Below are 14,279 nucleotides of genomic sequence, written 5' to 3' on the forward strand. Positions count from 1 at the left end.
ATTAAAAAAAACAATTGTGTTGGTATTTTTGGATGGCTTTTCTTATCTGGAGTGAATAAGAAATTATTTGATATTTTCTTTAACGTGGTGCCTCATATACTCTACCATTGAAAGTCCTTGAACTTTCTAGCCTGTGGTTGGTACACATACCTAAAATTTCACAAATACACATTCCTCACCATTTTGATATTTAGTTGTTATAATGGGAAACTGTAGTAGTTAAGAATATGGATTTGCAATATAGGGCTCCATTAAATTATTAAAATTCTAGTTCCCTTTTTTACATTATGAATTTTGTTTTCCAATTCATTTCTCTATCACATGATATGAATGACACTGTAATGTTTGGGGGTGGTGGTATGGGAGGAAAGGAGGTGTATTACAGAAAGAAGCCGTACTATTTCAGAATAACTGATTTTTTTTGAAAGTATTATATTTTCCATATATTCCTGTGTTTATAAACCTTGATGAGTTGGCTATTATTTTTAATGTCCACTCTCAACTTTTCATCTTGGAATAATACACCCTTTCTAATCCGGCCTTATTCTAGCTGCTCAATTTCATTTTCTGATATTTCACCCAAAGCTCCTCCTGTCACACCAAAATTTCCCAGTTACCTGACTATGCCATACACACTGTATCTTTGCATATTATGTTAGTATTTCTTTCGAAAAAGTCTCTTCTCGGGGCACCTGGGTGGCTCAGTCGGTTAAGCATCTGACTTGGGCTCAGGTCATGATCGCAACGTTCATGAGTTCCAGCCCTGCGTCAGATTCTGGAGTTCTGAGCCTGGAGCCTGCTTCGGATTCTGTGTCTCCCTCTCTTTCTGCTCTTCCCCTGCTTTCTCTCTCTCTCTCTCTCTCTCTCTCTCTCTGTCTCAAAAATAAATAAACATTAAAACAATTTTTTAAAGTCTTTTCTCATTTTGTCTGCATTGAAAAATATTCATTACCTCAAAGCTGAAACGTCACTCATTTAATGGCATCATAAGATGCCTTTTGTGTTTTACGAGTAAAGTCAATCACTTCTTCCTTTGGGCTTGAATGTATATTGGTCACAACACTATGAACGCACTTGTGTTTGATTTTAATATTTAATGCAATCTATGAAGTTCTCAAGTACAGTCATCTTTACATCCTTTGTATACAGCATGGTCACTGGCACCACAGTATGGTGGTAATAATGGGCAATAAATGTGGCTGAATGAATAACATAATTGAAGAACCTATAGCTACTTCATAGTCAAACTAATTTGAAAAATTATGCCTATAACTTCACTAGATGTCTACTGTAAGATACTAATTAAGCACACTTATAACATTTACACATCATTTTGTCTAACAGAGATTAGGCGAAATGAATATTTAGTATCGTGTTATTACTACTTTGGTCCATAAAAAATAAAAACGTTGCCCATTTGTTTCTGCTTTCGCATATATAGGCCCTCAGGAACCAATTACAAAAAGTAATGTTTTCAAGTGACTGAACCAAGAAGTTTTAATAGAACAAAAGGCTTTCATCTTACCATTTCATCTCCACATTTTGTTCCAGAAGCAACCAGGCCCAAATCTTTAGAATTGTGGTATGAACTAAAAGTTTTGCACTCAGTAGTGACATTCTTCTTTGAAACCTTCTTAAGGTGATTGATCTTTTCTTCTCCAGGTAGAGACGAGTGCTTCCCTCTGCTGCAGTGTATCTTCCCACATTTGATATCTCTGAAGGAAAGGGAGAATATTCTCAGACTTGGGACCAGGAAATAAGGATTTCATAGAGACGAGACCAGCAGTGAAGCAGTTTGGTAACTTTTCTCTAGACCCAGGCTTATCAGTGGGCTGCCGAAGCACCGAGAGAGGCAGGATGAAAGGTTGGACAGTCACAGTCCTGACTCTGGGAACTGTGGTGTAGAACGATCGTATTTCTTTAGATCTCTGTGATTGTCACAAATCAACATTAGCTCACGTTTCCAGAAGAATATTTCCTATTAGTCATTTGAGTTAGCGTAATGTTAATCAAGACATTCGAATCTCTTTCTGGCACAGAGCGCCCAGTTAATTCTCACAACAAACCTATGACTTTGCTATTATTATAACACCCATTTGACAGATTGGGCAACAATTGGAAGGAAGAGGAGGTTAAGGGATCGCCCAGTTTCACCTAGTATATTTAGGAGCAAAGTCAAACTCAACCTAAGTCTTTTATCGTTTGTTTTCAGTCCATATCCCTCTGTGGCACATAAAGAAAAAAAAAAAGCCTTTCTGAGCGTAACAAGTCTGGAAGAATGACACAGCTCATGGTTTTTAAAATCAGATCGTTCACTTCTCCCCTTCCTTCCAGTTTCAAGTTCTACGTTTCTTTCTCGATAGGGCTTCACTCGCTTCCTTCTTTCTGCTTCCTTCCACCCCTTCCCACTTTACTTTCCTCCTCCTCCTCCTGTTTGCTCTTTCCTATTTTTTGCAGCTTCTCTTCTTCCCTTTCTTTCCTAGGAATTTTAACTCTTGCCCATCTTCTTTCCTTATATTCCACGACCTCCAGCTCATAACTACAGTACGTAAATGCCGGTTCCACTGCCAGGGTTGTGTCCTTGCTGCCTCACTCCCTCTCTTCCTAATCTCAATCAAAAGAGGTTAGCAGCTGCCAGAACAAGAGCCATTCTGGTTCTGATTTCCAAAAACACTCTTAGAAAGCACTTGCTTTTCTTTACGTGGTACTTACTTCTCTTCACAGGGAATTAATCCGTTTTCCTTATTTTTGCAGTATCCAAATCTATTTCCCTTTTTATTCGTCTCATAGCAGAGATCAGAACTGTCTTTCACCTCTAGGATCCAAAGTAGTATGATTAAAGGAACACAATGAAAACATGAATGTTATACATCACAAAATACCTTATTTTTCTAATCTAATTGAAATGTCAGTATCACGGGGCGGTGAGGCAGAATGGGATAAATAAATCGCTTTAAAACTATCCTATTGCATCAGGAAGATATTTTACGGCAGAGTGGGGATATAAAAAAAAGTAACAAACATACCTTAACCCACATACCGAGGCAGTTAATTAACGTTAACGGTAATATCAACTAATATTAAAGGTAATATCCAGAGAGATTCTAGGTGATATCTGGGAAGAATGCCACAAACGGCGTTATCTTCAATCTTGCCCATACATTTTTACAGGATAATAATAGAAATAATGGCTATTATCGTTATGAGCCATTTGCGGTAATCGTCTCTCACCATTATCAAAGAGTTCAGAGCACTGATCATCCCGGGTGGGGCATTTCCCCATGAAGCAGTAACCTTTTGCATTCTTGCAAGGAACGCCATTTACTTGGAATTTGTCCATAGGGCATGCAGAAGAGTGGCCCGTGCACACTTCAGGAAAATCACATTCATCTTTTGCTGGCCTGCACATGGACCCTGATTTTTTCATCTGTTGAAGAAAAACAAAGAAGACTAAATCTTGGGCACATTCAGGTAGCTTAAGGTTAAGTCAGTAGGGGAGGGTTGACCCATTTAATTTATCGTAAAAAAAAAAAAAAAGTTTGAAGGTTGGATCGTGACTTTCTTCTCCATTCCACTGAGAATTGTTATCATTTGTAAATGCCTTGGTGCTTATGTAATTTCAGGAGTGACAGGATGGTTAGAACAGCATTGGGCAGAACCAGAAAGGACATAAAATGGAGAGGTGAGCAAGTGCTCTGCTCATCTTGCTCTGGTACACTCCGTCCCCAGCACACACACAACCAGGACCCCCTCCTGCCTGTATCTATAATGAGGCATCTCCACTCCCAAGAAATCAGATCTCTCCGTATGAACTAGAAAAGTGCCCTGACTCATTGCTGGAGGAAAGTGCATGAAAATATTCTCTTATTCAGCCATTCAATAGGCACTGAATTGAGATGAGTTCTAGAAAGATTTGAAGATGCAGAAGACATCTTTCCTTTCCTTTGTGAGTTCCGAACCTAGTGGGTGAAAGAAATGTCATTAAACCTTTGGACAGAGTCATTTGGACTTCTGATTGCCCTTTCTGGGAATAGATCTCCATGTACTAGTTATTCCCCACTTTTAAATCCCAGTATAATCCTTTTCCCTTCTATTTCACTGTTGTTAGAATGACACCCAAGCTGAGGTTAAATAGGTTGGTAATGATTTCGTAAAGGTTGGCCAAGAACAAGAGTAATGTTGAGCATATAATTCTATTCCCAACAGACCATATGATACCTGCTTCTTCACTCCCCAGACCATAGATCACTGCCAGGACTTAGACGCCAGAACATCTCAGAAGAAGCTGCCAGAACATCTCAGAAGAAGCTTTATTGGGGCCAAGCAAGCATAACCCTAATCTGGGATTAGTAATGTAACTAGTGATGGACAGACAATTCTGTGGTCCTCTGTATCCTTAATAAACTGAAAACGGAGAACCCAGTCTTAGCCAAGGTCCTTACCTGACAAGATTCACAACATTCTCCTTCGGCACAAGTAAATCCTGGCTTCAACACACATTTGTTTGCATCACAGCAAGGATTGCTGCACTCCTGGCAACAAGCAAAAGTTAAAGATCGGAAATGGGTTGGTAGTTAGGCTCCCGTTTAATAAGCTGTGCGTGTATATAACTTATCGTTACTTGTCTTTCGGTTTGAAATGCAAATGCATTATCTTTGGTTATGACATGTATGTGAAGACGATTCTTTGTAACTGGTCTTTGGGACTTTTACTTTGTTTCCTTCCTGTTTGGCCATTCAGTACTCCACACTCAGTGCATTTTCCCTGGCAGGGTACAAAGCCCAAAGCTTCTGACCTTCCATTTTCCTTTCCACTCTTTGGAAGGAAGGGTCCTGCTACTGCTTTATACTAAAGGTTTAATATGAAATAATAGAACTTCTGAAGACATAATTTAACATTTTTCTCAAGATGCTAAGTATTTCAGGCTGGATTTTGTTGCTGTTGTTAACGTTTCATCAAAAACTCATGGACACTTAGGCCCTGTCTCCTCCAACGAAATTAAAATTGCAAAAGAAGGGGCGCCTGGGTGGCTCAGTCGGTTAAGCGGCCGACTTTGGCTCGGGTCATGATCTCGCGGTCCGTGAGTTCGAGCCCCGCGTCGGGCTCTGTGCCGACAGCTCAGAGCCTGGAGCCTGTTTCAGATTCTGTGTCTCCCTCTCTCTGACCCTCCCCGGTTCATGCTCTGTCTCTCTCTGTCTCAAAAAGAAATAAACGTTAAATTTTTTTTTTAAATTGCAAAAGAAATTATCTGCATCCTGTCATGGACAGCACTTCATATGTTAGAATAAAACTGTAGAACTATTTTAAAGAACAGGCACGGGCAGACGCATCAATTTCCAAAGTTAAGAGCCTCTTCACATTTAAGGTGAGACATTTGAAAACTCTGGACATGTCACTGTCCCCACTCCGATCGTGCAGTCTCTGGTTCGCCACACAATTAGATTTATTTTGAACTGTAGAGTGCCTATAGTGTGTGGACCACAAATACGGTCTTCAGTCCAGTAGTATCAATGTGACCTTGGTGGTTGTTAGGAATAAAGGATCTCTGCCTCACTTCAGGCCTCCTGAATTAGAAAATCCATAATTAACAACATCCCCAGGTGATATACATACACATAACTTGAGAAGTAACTGTTTAGGACTCATACCTACATGATAAGCTCTCAACCAAAATAGCCTCTATGTTGGAGAAAAACAGATTAAGAATTACTCTAAGGGGCACCTGGGTGGCTCAGTTGGTTAAGACTTCAACTCTCGCTTTCGGCTCAGGTCACGATCTCAAGGTTCATAAGTTTGAACCCCACATCCGGCTGTGAGCTGACGGCATGGAGCCTGCTTGGGATTCTCTGTCTCCGTCTCTCTCTGCCCTTCCCCCACTCGTGCTCTCTCTCGTTCTCTCTCAAAATAGATATTTTTTTTTTAATTAAAAAAAAAAAAAGAATGACTCAAACATTTGTCTTAAATCTTCTTCTAAGTGTTCCAGAGACCGAGGCTGTAATAAATATGTGGAAGGTTAGAAGGTTTCTGCTCAATTAAGACAGAGTTTTCTAATCACATGAACTGTCCAACTGCGATATAGACAAGCTTCCTAAGGTCCTGAGTAAAACTCAATTGACTGACTGTGGAGAACACATTCCTACTGTGCATGAGATCAGACTTAATGACATCTAGGGGGTTTTCTCACAAGAAGAGCCAATTAATATATAAACGAGGCAAATGTGATACTGTGGGTCTCCAGCAAGATCATTATGCGTAATTCATGACTTGGTAAGATGCCTTGCAATGAGGCTACGCCAATAACTTGTTTCAAAATGAGACAAAGAAACACATTATTTAACACTTTGCAAGAAATATGGTTGATTAAAGGCTACTTACCTGCCTAGGTTCTAGCTGAGCACAAACTTTGTAATTTAAATACAACATCATTTGCAAATACCTGAACAGGGCCACAGTCGCACTCTTCTCCTTCGTCCAACTTCTTGTTTCCACAATACGGGTAATCACTTAGCTTATCAGAAAATGGGACATTGAACAGGCACGTCGGATTGTAATCCTTCACGTGTTGCAGGTACCGAATTCTGTTGCATTTACTGAATTTGAGTGCCGGAATGCTAGAGTTTAGAGGAGCGAAAAATAAAGATTAATTTTATCCATGCATACTGGTGGAACAGCTATGAAAGTTTTATGAGGGATTTAGAAAGAATAAATATAAACGATCAACTCTAAAAGTCCATTTACTTCTCCTACTCTTGCCTTAGTGGTGTAAGAGAGTAGCAACTGGGCTTTTATAATAGACAATGTCTATTGAAACAGGCAATGCATGCCATTCTGGTGAAAATACTCTATCTCCTCCAGAAAGTCCTCCCTGAAGCCCACAGTTTAGACTGAATGGCTTGCTGCCCATATCACTTTTTGCTGGTGCCTCTTGCCATAATCTATATAATTGTTTATCATTCGTGCAAGATTACAAGCTTCTCAAAGCAAGAAATAGATCTTCTTCTTTTCCAATAAGCGCTAGTTTAACTCCGTGTCTGGTACAGAGTAGGTCTCTGTAAACATTTGTTGAAACAAAGGATTCATTTGGTAACATCTCACACATCCTAGGAATGCACTACACTTCTGAAAAGTTTAAAGATTCACAAAACTGATATTCACCTCCCTTCTGTCTTCCTCTTGTTTTGACTCCCTTGCCATTATTGACACAATGATTGGGTACAGATGTACTTTTTGAGCCTTAAATGCGTTACTTTGGGATGGTGGGGTTCTGAAAAACACTACTAATTATGTAGATAACGATATAAAATCAGCTGTCAGTTACTTAGTTCCTATTCTGTGCCAGTCACTGTAATTTGGGGCTTTCACTATTTTACTTCATTTAATGAATATATAGAAGCACTGACCATCATCAGCAAACACTTTTCTTATATGCAATGCATTCTGTGAAGGAATTCCAAGACATGTAAAGTTTAGGACCTGGATGCACGTAATTCACAGCATGATGAAGGGATATATATATATATATATATATATACAGGATATACAGTCCTATATTCTGTAACTATTTACAGAGTGTATCTGGGACTTTTCTAGATAGTGTGATGAAATAGTGAACGAAGCAGACAAAACCCTCTGCCTTCATGAAGTTTATAATTTTTTTTTTTTTTTTTTTTTTAATTTTTTTTTTTTTATTTTTGGGACAGAGAAAGACAGAGCATGAACGGGGGAGGGGCAGAGAGAGAGGGAGACACAGAATCGGAAACAGGCTCCAGGCTCCGAGCCATCAGCCCAGAGCCTGACGCGGGGCTCGAACTCACGGACCGCGAGATCGTGACCTGGCTGAAGTCGGACGCTTAACCGACTGCGCCACCCAGGCGCCCCATGAAGTTTATAATTTATTGGAAAAATAAAATAATAAGCAAGCTAAATAGCTAAAGCATAGACTATATTAAATAGTGATTAATACTAAGAATGGGGGGGGGGGAATGCAAAGAAGAGGGGATAGATAATTCCCGACAGGGTGTTATGAGGAGACAGGATTGAACAATTGGATCAAGTGGCTGGGGGAGGCTTGGCTGAGAATAACATGTGAGTAAAGATTTGAAGGAGGAAATTAGAGTTTATAACAAAGATGATAAAACGAGGCACATTGAGTGTATCCCTCCCCTATGCACCTTAGTGCAATTTACTAATTAATCATTGCATACTTTTGTAGTATGTTCAGATGGAGTTTTAAATTTTCTCTCACTGTATCACTAGGACAGACACTACCAACTGATAAGATTTAGACCCCAAAGGGAAGCCTATCACGGCTGGTTTTGTAAGAGAATTTACGGAATATATTAGGAAAATTTTCACATAATAACAGTATATCCCTATGATATGGAGATCTAACCAAGAGCCGGTCGCAAAATATCTAAATGTCTTCTCTGCATGGTTTGAGCCTCACCTTCCACCGTGATCCATCACGCATCTCTCAAAAGTACAAGTACACGGGTAATCATTATGCTTCATCCCAAGGCTATGCCCCAGCTGGTGTGCAATTCTGCTTGCGACTACATTTAGGTCAGGTAAAAGATCCTAAGGCCAAGAAAAGATGTGCATCAGAAATTTCTATAAGATAACGCACTCTATATAAACATAGTTCAAAAAACATAGTGTTTTGAACTATTGGTTGAGACCCAGTTTCTAGCTTCTGGTTAAGTAGTACTTATCTGAGAAGCCATGGACTTAGTTATCTCCCTGTCTTGCCCTCGGGTCCTTTAATTATATAATGATGTTGGACAAACGACCTTCTGAGTGTCTCTAACACTAGCATTTTGAAATTCTTTTTTTGTGGCACAGCAATAGTCATTGTTGGATTTCTATAAACTCATTCTTACAAATAGCTAAAAATGATAAGCTAATGTCCTACACAATACAATAAACATTATTGATTTGCCTTTTATATACTAGATATTCAAAGAGGGTAAAAATAAATATGCGAGGTTCATGTTTTCCAAGTACAGTCTTACACTGCACAACAATGTTATGTGATCATTGCAGAGGAAGTTTCTGCTATGAAAAAACCCAGAAATTCAGTGATTTGAAATCCCAGGAAGGGTTGATTGTGACCTGTGTTTTAGCTCTATTTCATGTTTTTATCTCTATATTAATGACTAAAAAATTAATTTCCAGAAAGGAGTGGGATATTAGGCTACTGTAAAGGTAAAATTCCTCTAATTTGGCTATCTCATTGCACTCATTTGAAATTTATAATGTGTTCTGGACGAGTTGTAATGCCATAATTGGAGTGGCAACAGCCTGTGTTAGATTAGATGGACTCGACTATGCAGAATTTGTGTTATTAAAATACCGGAGTCAAGGCATAATCATAAAAATATCCATTTAAGAAATAGATCATGTACTAGGTTTTAATTTCAAGGTCTTAATAAGACTGAAATAAGATTACTTGGACACCATTTACTAGAAGCTTAGTGACTTGGGAAAAATACCAGATAAAATAGATAAGTCAGCAGTTTGAAGGCCTTATTCTTCCTGAAAATGAATTGCAAGGTTGTCTTGCTATGCTATTTTAAATGGTTTATGCACTCCCTTTTCAGCACGAGAACAATTATCACTTGATAACTCAGCCATCAAGTTTTGTGCACTTTATGTGTCCTTGTAAATAAAGACACATTATATTTAATATGCCAAAAAGCTTTCTTAGTTTTTGTATGTTCCTTTGTGTGTGGTGTTCTTTTAAGCTCTGAACAACACTCGTTTACTTTCATTGTTCATCTATAGTTTTTATAAAAGATTATTTTCTGATTTGATAAAAGAAATATAACAGCTTCATCATGACATATCTTGGTGGGAATATATGACAGAATGCATGCGTGTTCTCTTCAGTGGGACACAGAAAATTTACAAAAGTTTAATTCAAACTTTTTGATTAAGTAACATAACATCAATAAAACACAGCCTACCTTAACGACACTGGAGGAATAATAGGGCAGGCATATACCCCCTGGATAAGAAATTCCTTGTGCATTTGTGTAGAGCCACTTCCCACTGGAAACAAGGTGCAAATACACTCTTCAGTCTGAGGTCATAGTTTAACACAAAGATTGAATTGCTACGAACCCTCACAATGCTAGTACCTTTGCACATAAAAGTGCCTTTTGTTCTAGAGTTCTAGAATTGAGGATGATCTTAGTTGTTATTAAGCTCATTTAAAACCTGTGGTATACTAGAGGCATTGAAACAGTGCAGTCCAAAGTTGAAGTCTTAAAAAATGTACTTTCTAAAAACATAATATGGTGAGAGTCCAATTTTCCATGGCTTACTCTATACTCAGCTTTGGATAAAACCACTTAAAAGACCAAACAATTAAGCTAAAAAATGCTTGGAGGGAAAAATACAACACAGTGAGTAGACTCAACACCATGACTAATTAATTAGCTATAGTTGAAAATTTTTAGAAAATTTCCATCAACCATAGAAATTCATAGAGGACTTGATAGCTATAATCAAATATTTTAAAAAGTTGTCGTGTGAACTATTCTTGGATTACCTAAAAAGACAGATGTAGTTGTGTATGTTAAGGGAATCCAGACCTGATATGCTTTCAAGAACATTTAGAGTTGAACCACTTTAAAGACAGTGATCATCAGCTGGAGGACCACACATGGAATTTAATTAAGAAGGTTCAAATACAAGGAAGGTGGTCAGGCTAGGCGACCATCTTTAATCTTTAACTTTTTTGACCAAGAAGATCAAAAAAGAAACATGCTCTATTTCTTTCTTTGCTTTCGAAATGTTGTACATTTTAGTCTCAGTGTTTGGCTACACATCTTGGAAGAACTTAGAATTCTGGTCTTGCTAGACTCTGGAGATCTTGGAAGAACACTGCCTATGGAAACAAAGCATCAGAGCGCACACGGTCTGATTTTGCTCAAGGTCACTTAAGAACAAAAGTCACACCATGATAATGCCGTATATATTGTCTCATCCCTTCTGGTTTTCTGTGAACATAGGCAAAAAGATGTCCAAGAAGCTCAACACATAAGAAGTCTCAAATATGATGTCCGGTTAGACATTTAGTAGCCCTTTTCTCATCTCCGTATTTGCAGACGTACTATTGGTGTAAGAAGCTACTTCTCAGGATAAGAGACATTGAGGAAAGCAAAGTTTTCCGTTTACAGCCATGTAAATATTTCTACACTAATTTATTATTTTAAAACACAGGCCCAAGAAATAGGCAAAGAGATTAATCTTGCCCACAACAAAGGTCATGGTGATATTTTACTTTAACCTCTGTAATTTTAGGGCAAACTGGTGCATGAATCTCTGAGTCCAAGTCAGGTACAACTACGACCCCCTGCAGATGTGTGCTGGGGGCCATTCCAGATATAAAAATCAGAACTGATATTATTTTGGAGGTGCATTACACTCTCATCAATCTGCCAAAGAGCTGGACTCCAACTATAGGCTTTGGAAGGTTCACTGTTCTGAGTTCAAACTGAAAGTTAACACTTATGTGATGCCGGGAAGCACATTTATAGGCCATCCACAGACCTTAGGAGAAGCACTGCTATTATAGGAAAATGAAGTGGGTCAAGTGGGTACCATGGTTATATACATAGTAGCCTTAAGGGCACCAGAAGAATTGCCGAAAGATTCCATTGCTCCAAAGGTGTGTTTTCGTAATTTAATTAGGATAACAGGACTATGGTTAACACAAGGTGAAGATCAGTTCGGCTCCACAATTATTTATCATTTTCTTATAGGCTGAGTAGTGTGATAGGTATTTTGAATTACAAAAATATGATAAAAATGCCCCCCACCCCGCTTTAAAGAATGATGTAATACTGTACGTAAATCCCAACCTTTACTTAGGAATATTAACGCTGTGATAGATTAGTTATTTGTCATCTTTAACAGCAGAAGAGATGCTCTTGAGAGGCTAGTCACTGGATAGGGACACTCTGTTGAGGGAAAACATCCATGGAATGAGGATATTCCTTTCCACCGGAAAGGTTGGTTTTGGTGGCGCATTGGAATGACATAACATGGAAGGAGTTAGTGTTGGATGTTGATAAGTGAATCAATTCTAAAAGTACATTGCTTACCTAATGACATTTTCAACCCTGCCCAGAATTGGAAATATATCATATGTTTACTTTCTAGTATTAACCAATACTAGAAAGAAAGAATATGAAAAAGTTCACTTAGAAATTTTACGTATGGCTAGACATAACATTTTGTCACTGTGTACTATGCAAAAGTCAATTGTTTTAAAAAGTATTTGGTTGTTCATTTGTTTTATTTTCTTTTTTTTATAATCCACCTAAGTTACGCAGGAAAATAGAGAACTTACATACCTGAGTAACAGAACGTGATCAAAATTATTCCTTTTTTTAAGGAATATTTCTTGCCAACTTGAAAAACGCAATAAGGTATTTTCCATATTTGAATCTATGTCTATTTTATCTCCATTTGTCCACATTTCAAGGCCAACCAATGTCACATGAATGTCCATGGTTTTATAAATCTGTTCAAAGGGGAAGTAAGTTTTCACAGAGTCAAGTTACAGAAGGATCCTTCATTGTTACTATATTCCTTTATATTAAAATAAGTACTTTTAACATGTGAGGTACAGGGGTGCCTGGGTGGCTCAGTCAGTTGAGTGTCCAACTTCGGCTCAGGTCATGATCTCGCGGTCTGTGGGTTTGAACCCCGAGTCGGGGTCTGTGCTGACAGCTCAGAGCCTGGAGCCTGCTTCGGAATCTTGGTCTCCCTCTCTCTTTCTGCCCCTCCCCCACTCATGCTCTGTTTCTGTCTTTCTCAAAAATAAATAAACGTTTTATAAAACAAAACAAAACAAAATATGTGAGGTACATCAACAAAAAGCACAGGCCTGATTTTACAAATGGTTATTTTGCAACAGAATGTAGAGTAAATTGGCCAGAATCCTGGGTGAATTATCATGACCAACAAAGACACTTGACTAAAAAATCATATTCCCTTGGCACCTCTGGGTGGCTCAGTCGGTTGAACGTCCGACTTCAGCTCAGGTCATGATCTCACAGCTAGCAGGTTCTAGCCCCACATCGGGCTCTGTGCTAACAGCTCAGAGCCTGGAGCCTGCTTCGGATTCTGTGTCTCCCTCTCTCTCTTTGCCCTTCTCCCACTTGCACACACACTCTCTCTCTCTCAAAAGATAAACATTAAAAACAATAAATAAATCAGATTCCCTTTGAGCTGTCATAAACTTTACAGACACTGGGCTCAAGATGTGCCTAGAATAAATAATTTATTAAGGCTCTGAGATTATAACTGACCTATGTGAATTCACTAACAGTGACACACAGAGGAATAAATGTACCTTATTTATCTCTCCATTTAAGTCACTAGCTGGTTCTACGGCAGATTAGAAGGTTGATAATGATTTTCAAAGACCAATAGCTTAGCTGCCATATTTTGTTTGATTTTTGGAACTACTTTGTAGTCTGAGAAATCTTACTGGAGATTGCTCAAAACAGGCACAAATTGCTATAGCCCATAAGCCTTCTCACCCCTATTCCCATTTGCTTTTGTAAACTCTAAGCTGGCAGATAGTTTGATGTCATCACAAAAGAAGATAAAGTTTTAGTACACATTATGAGGATTTTGAGACAAAAACTATATATAGCAGCCAATACAAAGTAGATTGAAAGAAAGAATGAATAAGAAACTGAATGGAGAGCTCACAGAATTAGTAAAGGATGCAATCGTTACTACGAAGCGTATCCATATTCATGGATAAAGAAGATATGGTATATAATGGAGTGTTACTCAGCCATCAAAAAGAATGAAGTCTTGCCATTTGCAATGATGTGGATGGAGTTAGAGTGTATTATGCTAAGTGAAGTAAGTCGGTCAGAGAAAGACAAATACAATGATTTAACTCATATAGAATTTAAGAAACAAAACAGGTGAACACTGGGGAAAGGAAAAAAGAGAGAGAGGCAAACCATAAGAGACTCTTAATTACGTAAGAGATTAATGTTATCATTTTATGTTTTTTTATGATTTTAATTAGCATTCCTTTTCTTCCACTCAAAGAAATCTCTTTAGCATTTTTTGTAAGGCAGGTCTGGTGGTAATGAGCTCTCTTCCTCAGCTTTTGTTTGTTCAAGAAAGTTTTTATCTCTCCATTACTGAAGGACAGCTTTACCAGTCATAGTATTTTTAGTTGACAGTTATTTTGATATTACATCCTCTCTTGGCCTAAAAAGTTTCTGTTGATAAATCTCATT

General features: G+C 38.3%; 1 protein-coding gene across 1 annotated transcript in view; it reads right to left on the minus strand.

Moving 5' to 3' along the window:
- ADAM7 (ADAM metallopeptidase domain 7) overlaps positions 1–14,279 on the minus strand; it is a 68,301-nt gene that overhangs the window by 15,733 nt on the left and 38,289 nt on the right. Inside the window, exons 9-16 of the mRNA XM_058723300.1 lie at positions 12,363–12,532; positions 9,966–10,050; positions 8,447–8,577; positions 6,437–6,611; positions 4,443–4,532; positions 3,232–3,427; positions 2,713–2,815; positions 1,526–1,715 (exon numbers count right to left, since the gene is read on the minus strand). Coding sequence (XP_058579283.1) covers positions 1,526–1,715; positions 2,713–2,815; positions 3,232–3,427; positions 4,443–4,532; positions 6,437–6,611; positions 8,447–8,577; positions 9,966–10,050; positions 12,363–12,532 — 1,140 coding nt within the window. The remainder of the gene's footprint in view (positions 1–1,525; positions 1,716–2,712; positions 2,816–3,231; positions 3,428–4,442; positions 4,533–6,436; positions 6,612–8,446; positions 8,578–9,965; positions 10,051–12,362; positions 12,533–14,279) is intronic.

The sequence above is a fragment of the Neofelis nebulosa genome, chromosome 3, assembly GCF_028018385.1.
Source record: "Neofelis nebulosa isolate mNeoNeb1 chromosome 3, mNeoNeb1.pri, whole genome shotgun sequence".
In the NCBI taxonomy this organism is placed as follows: domain Eukaryota; kingdom Metazoa; phylum Chordata; class Mammalia; order Carnivora; family Felidae; genus Neofelis; species Neofelis nebulosa.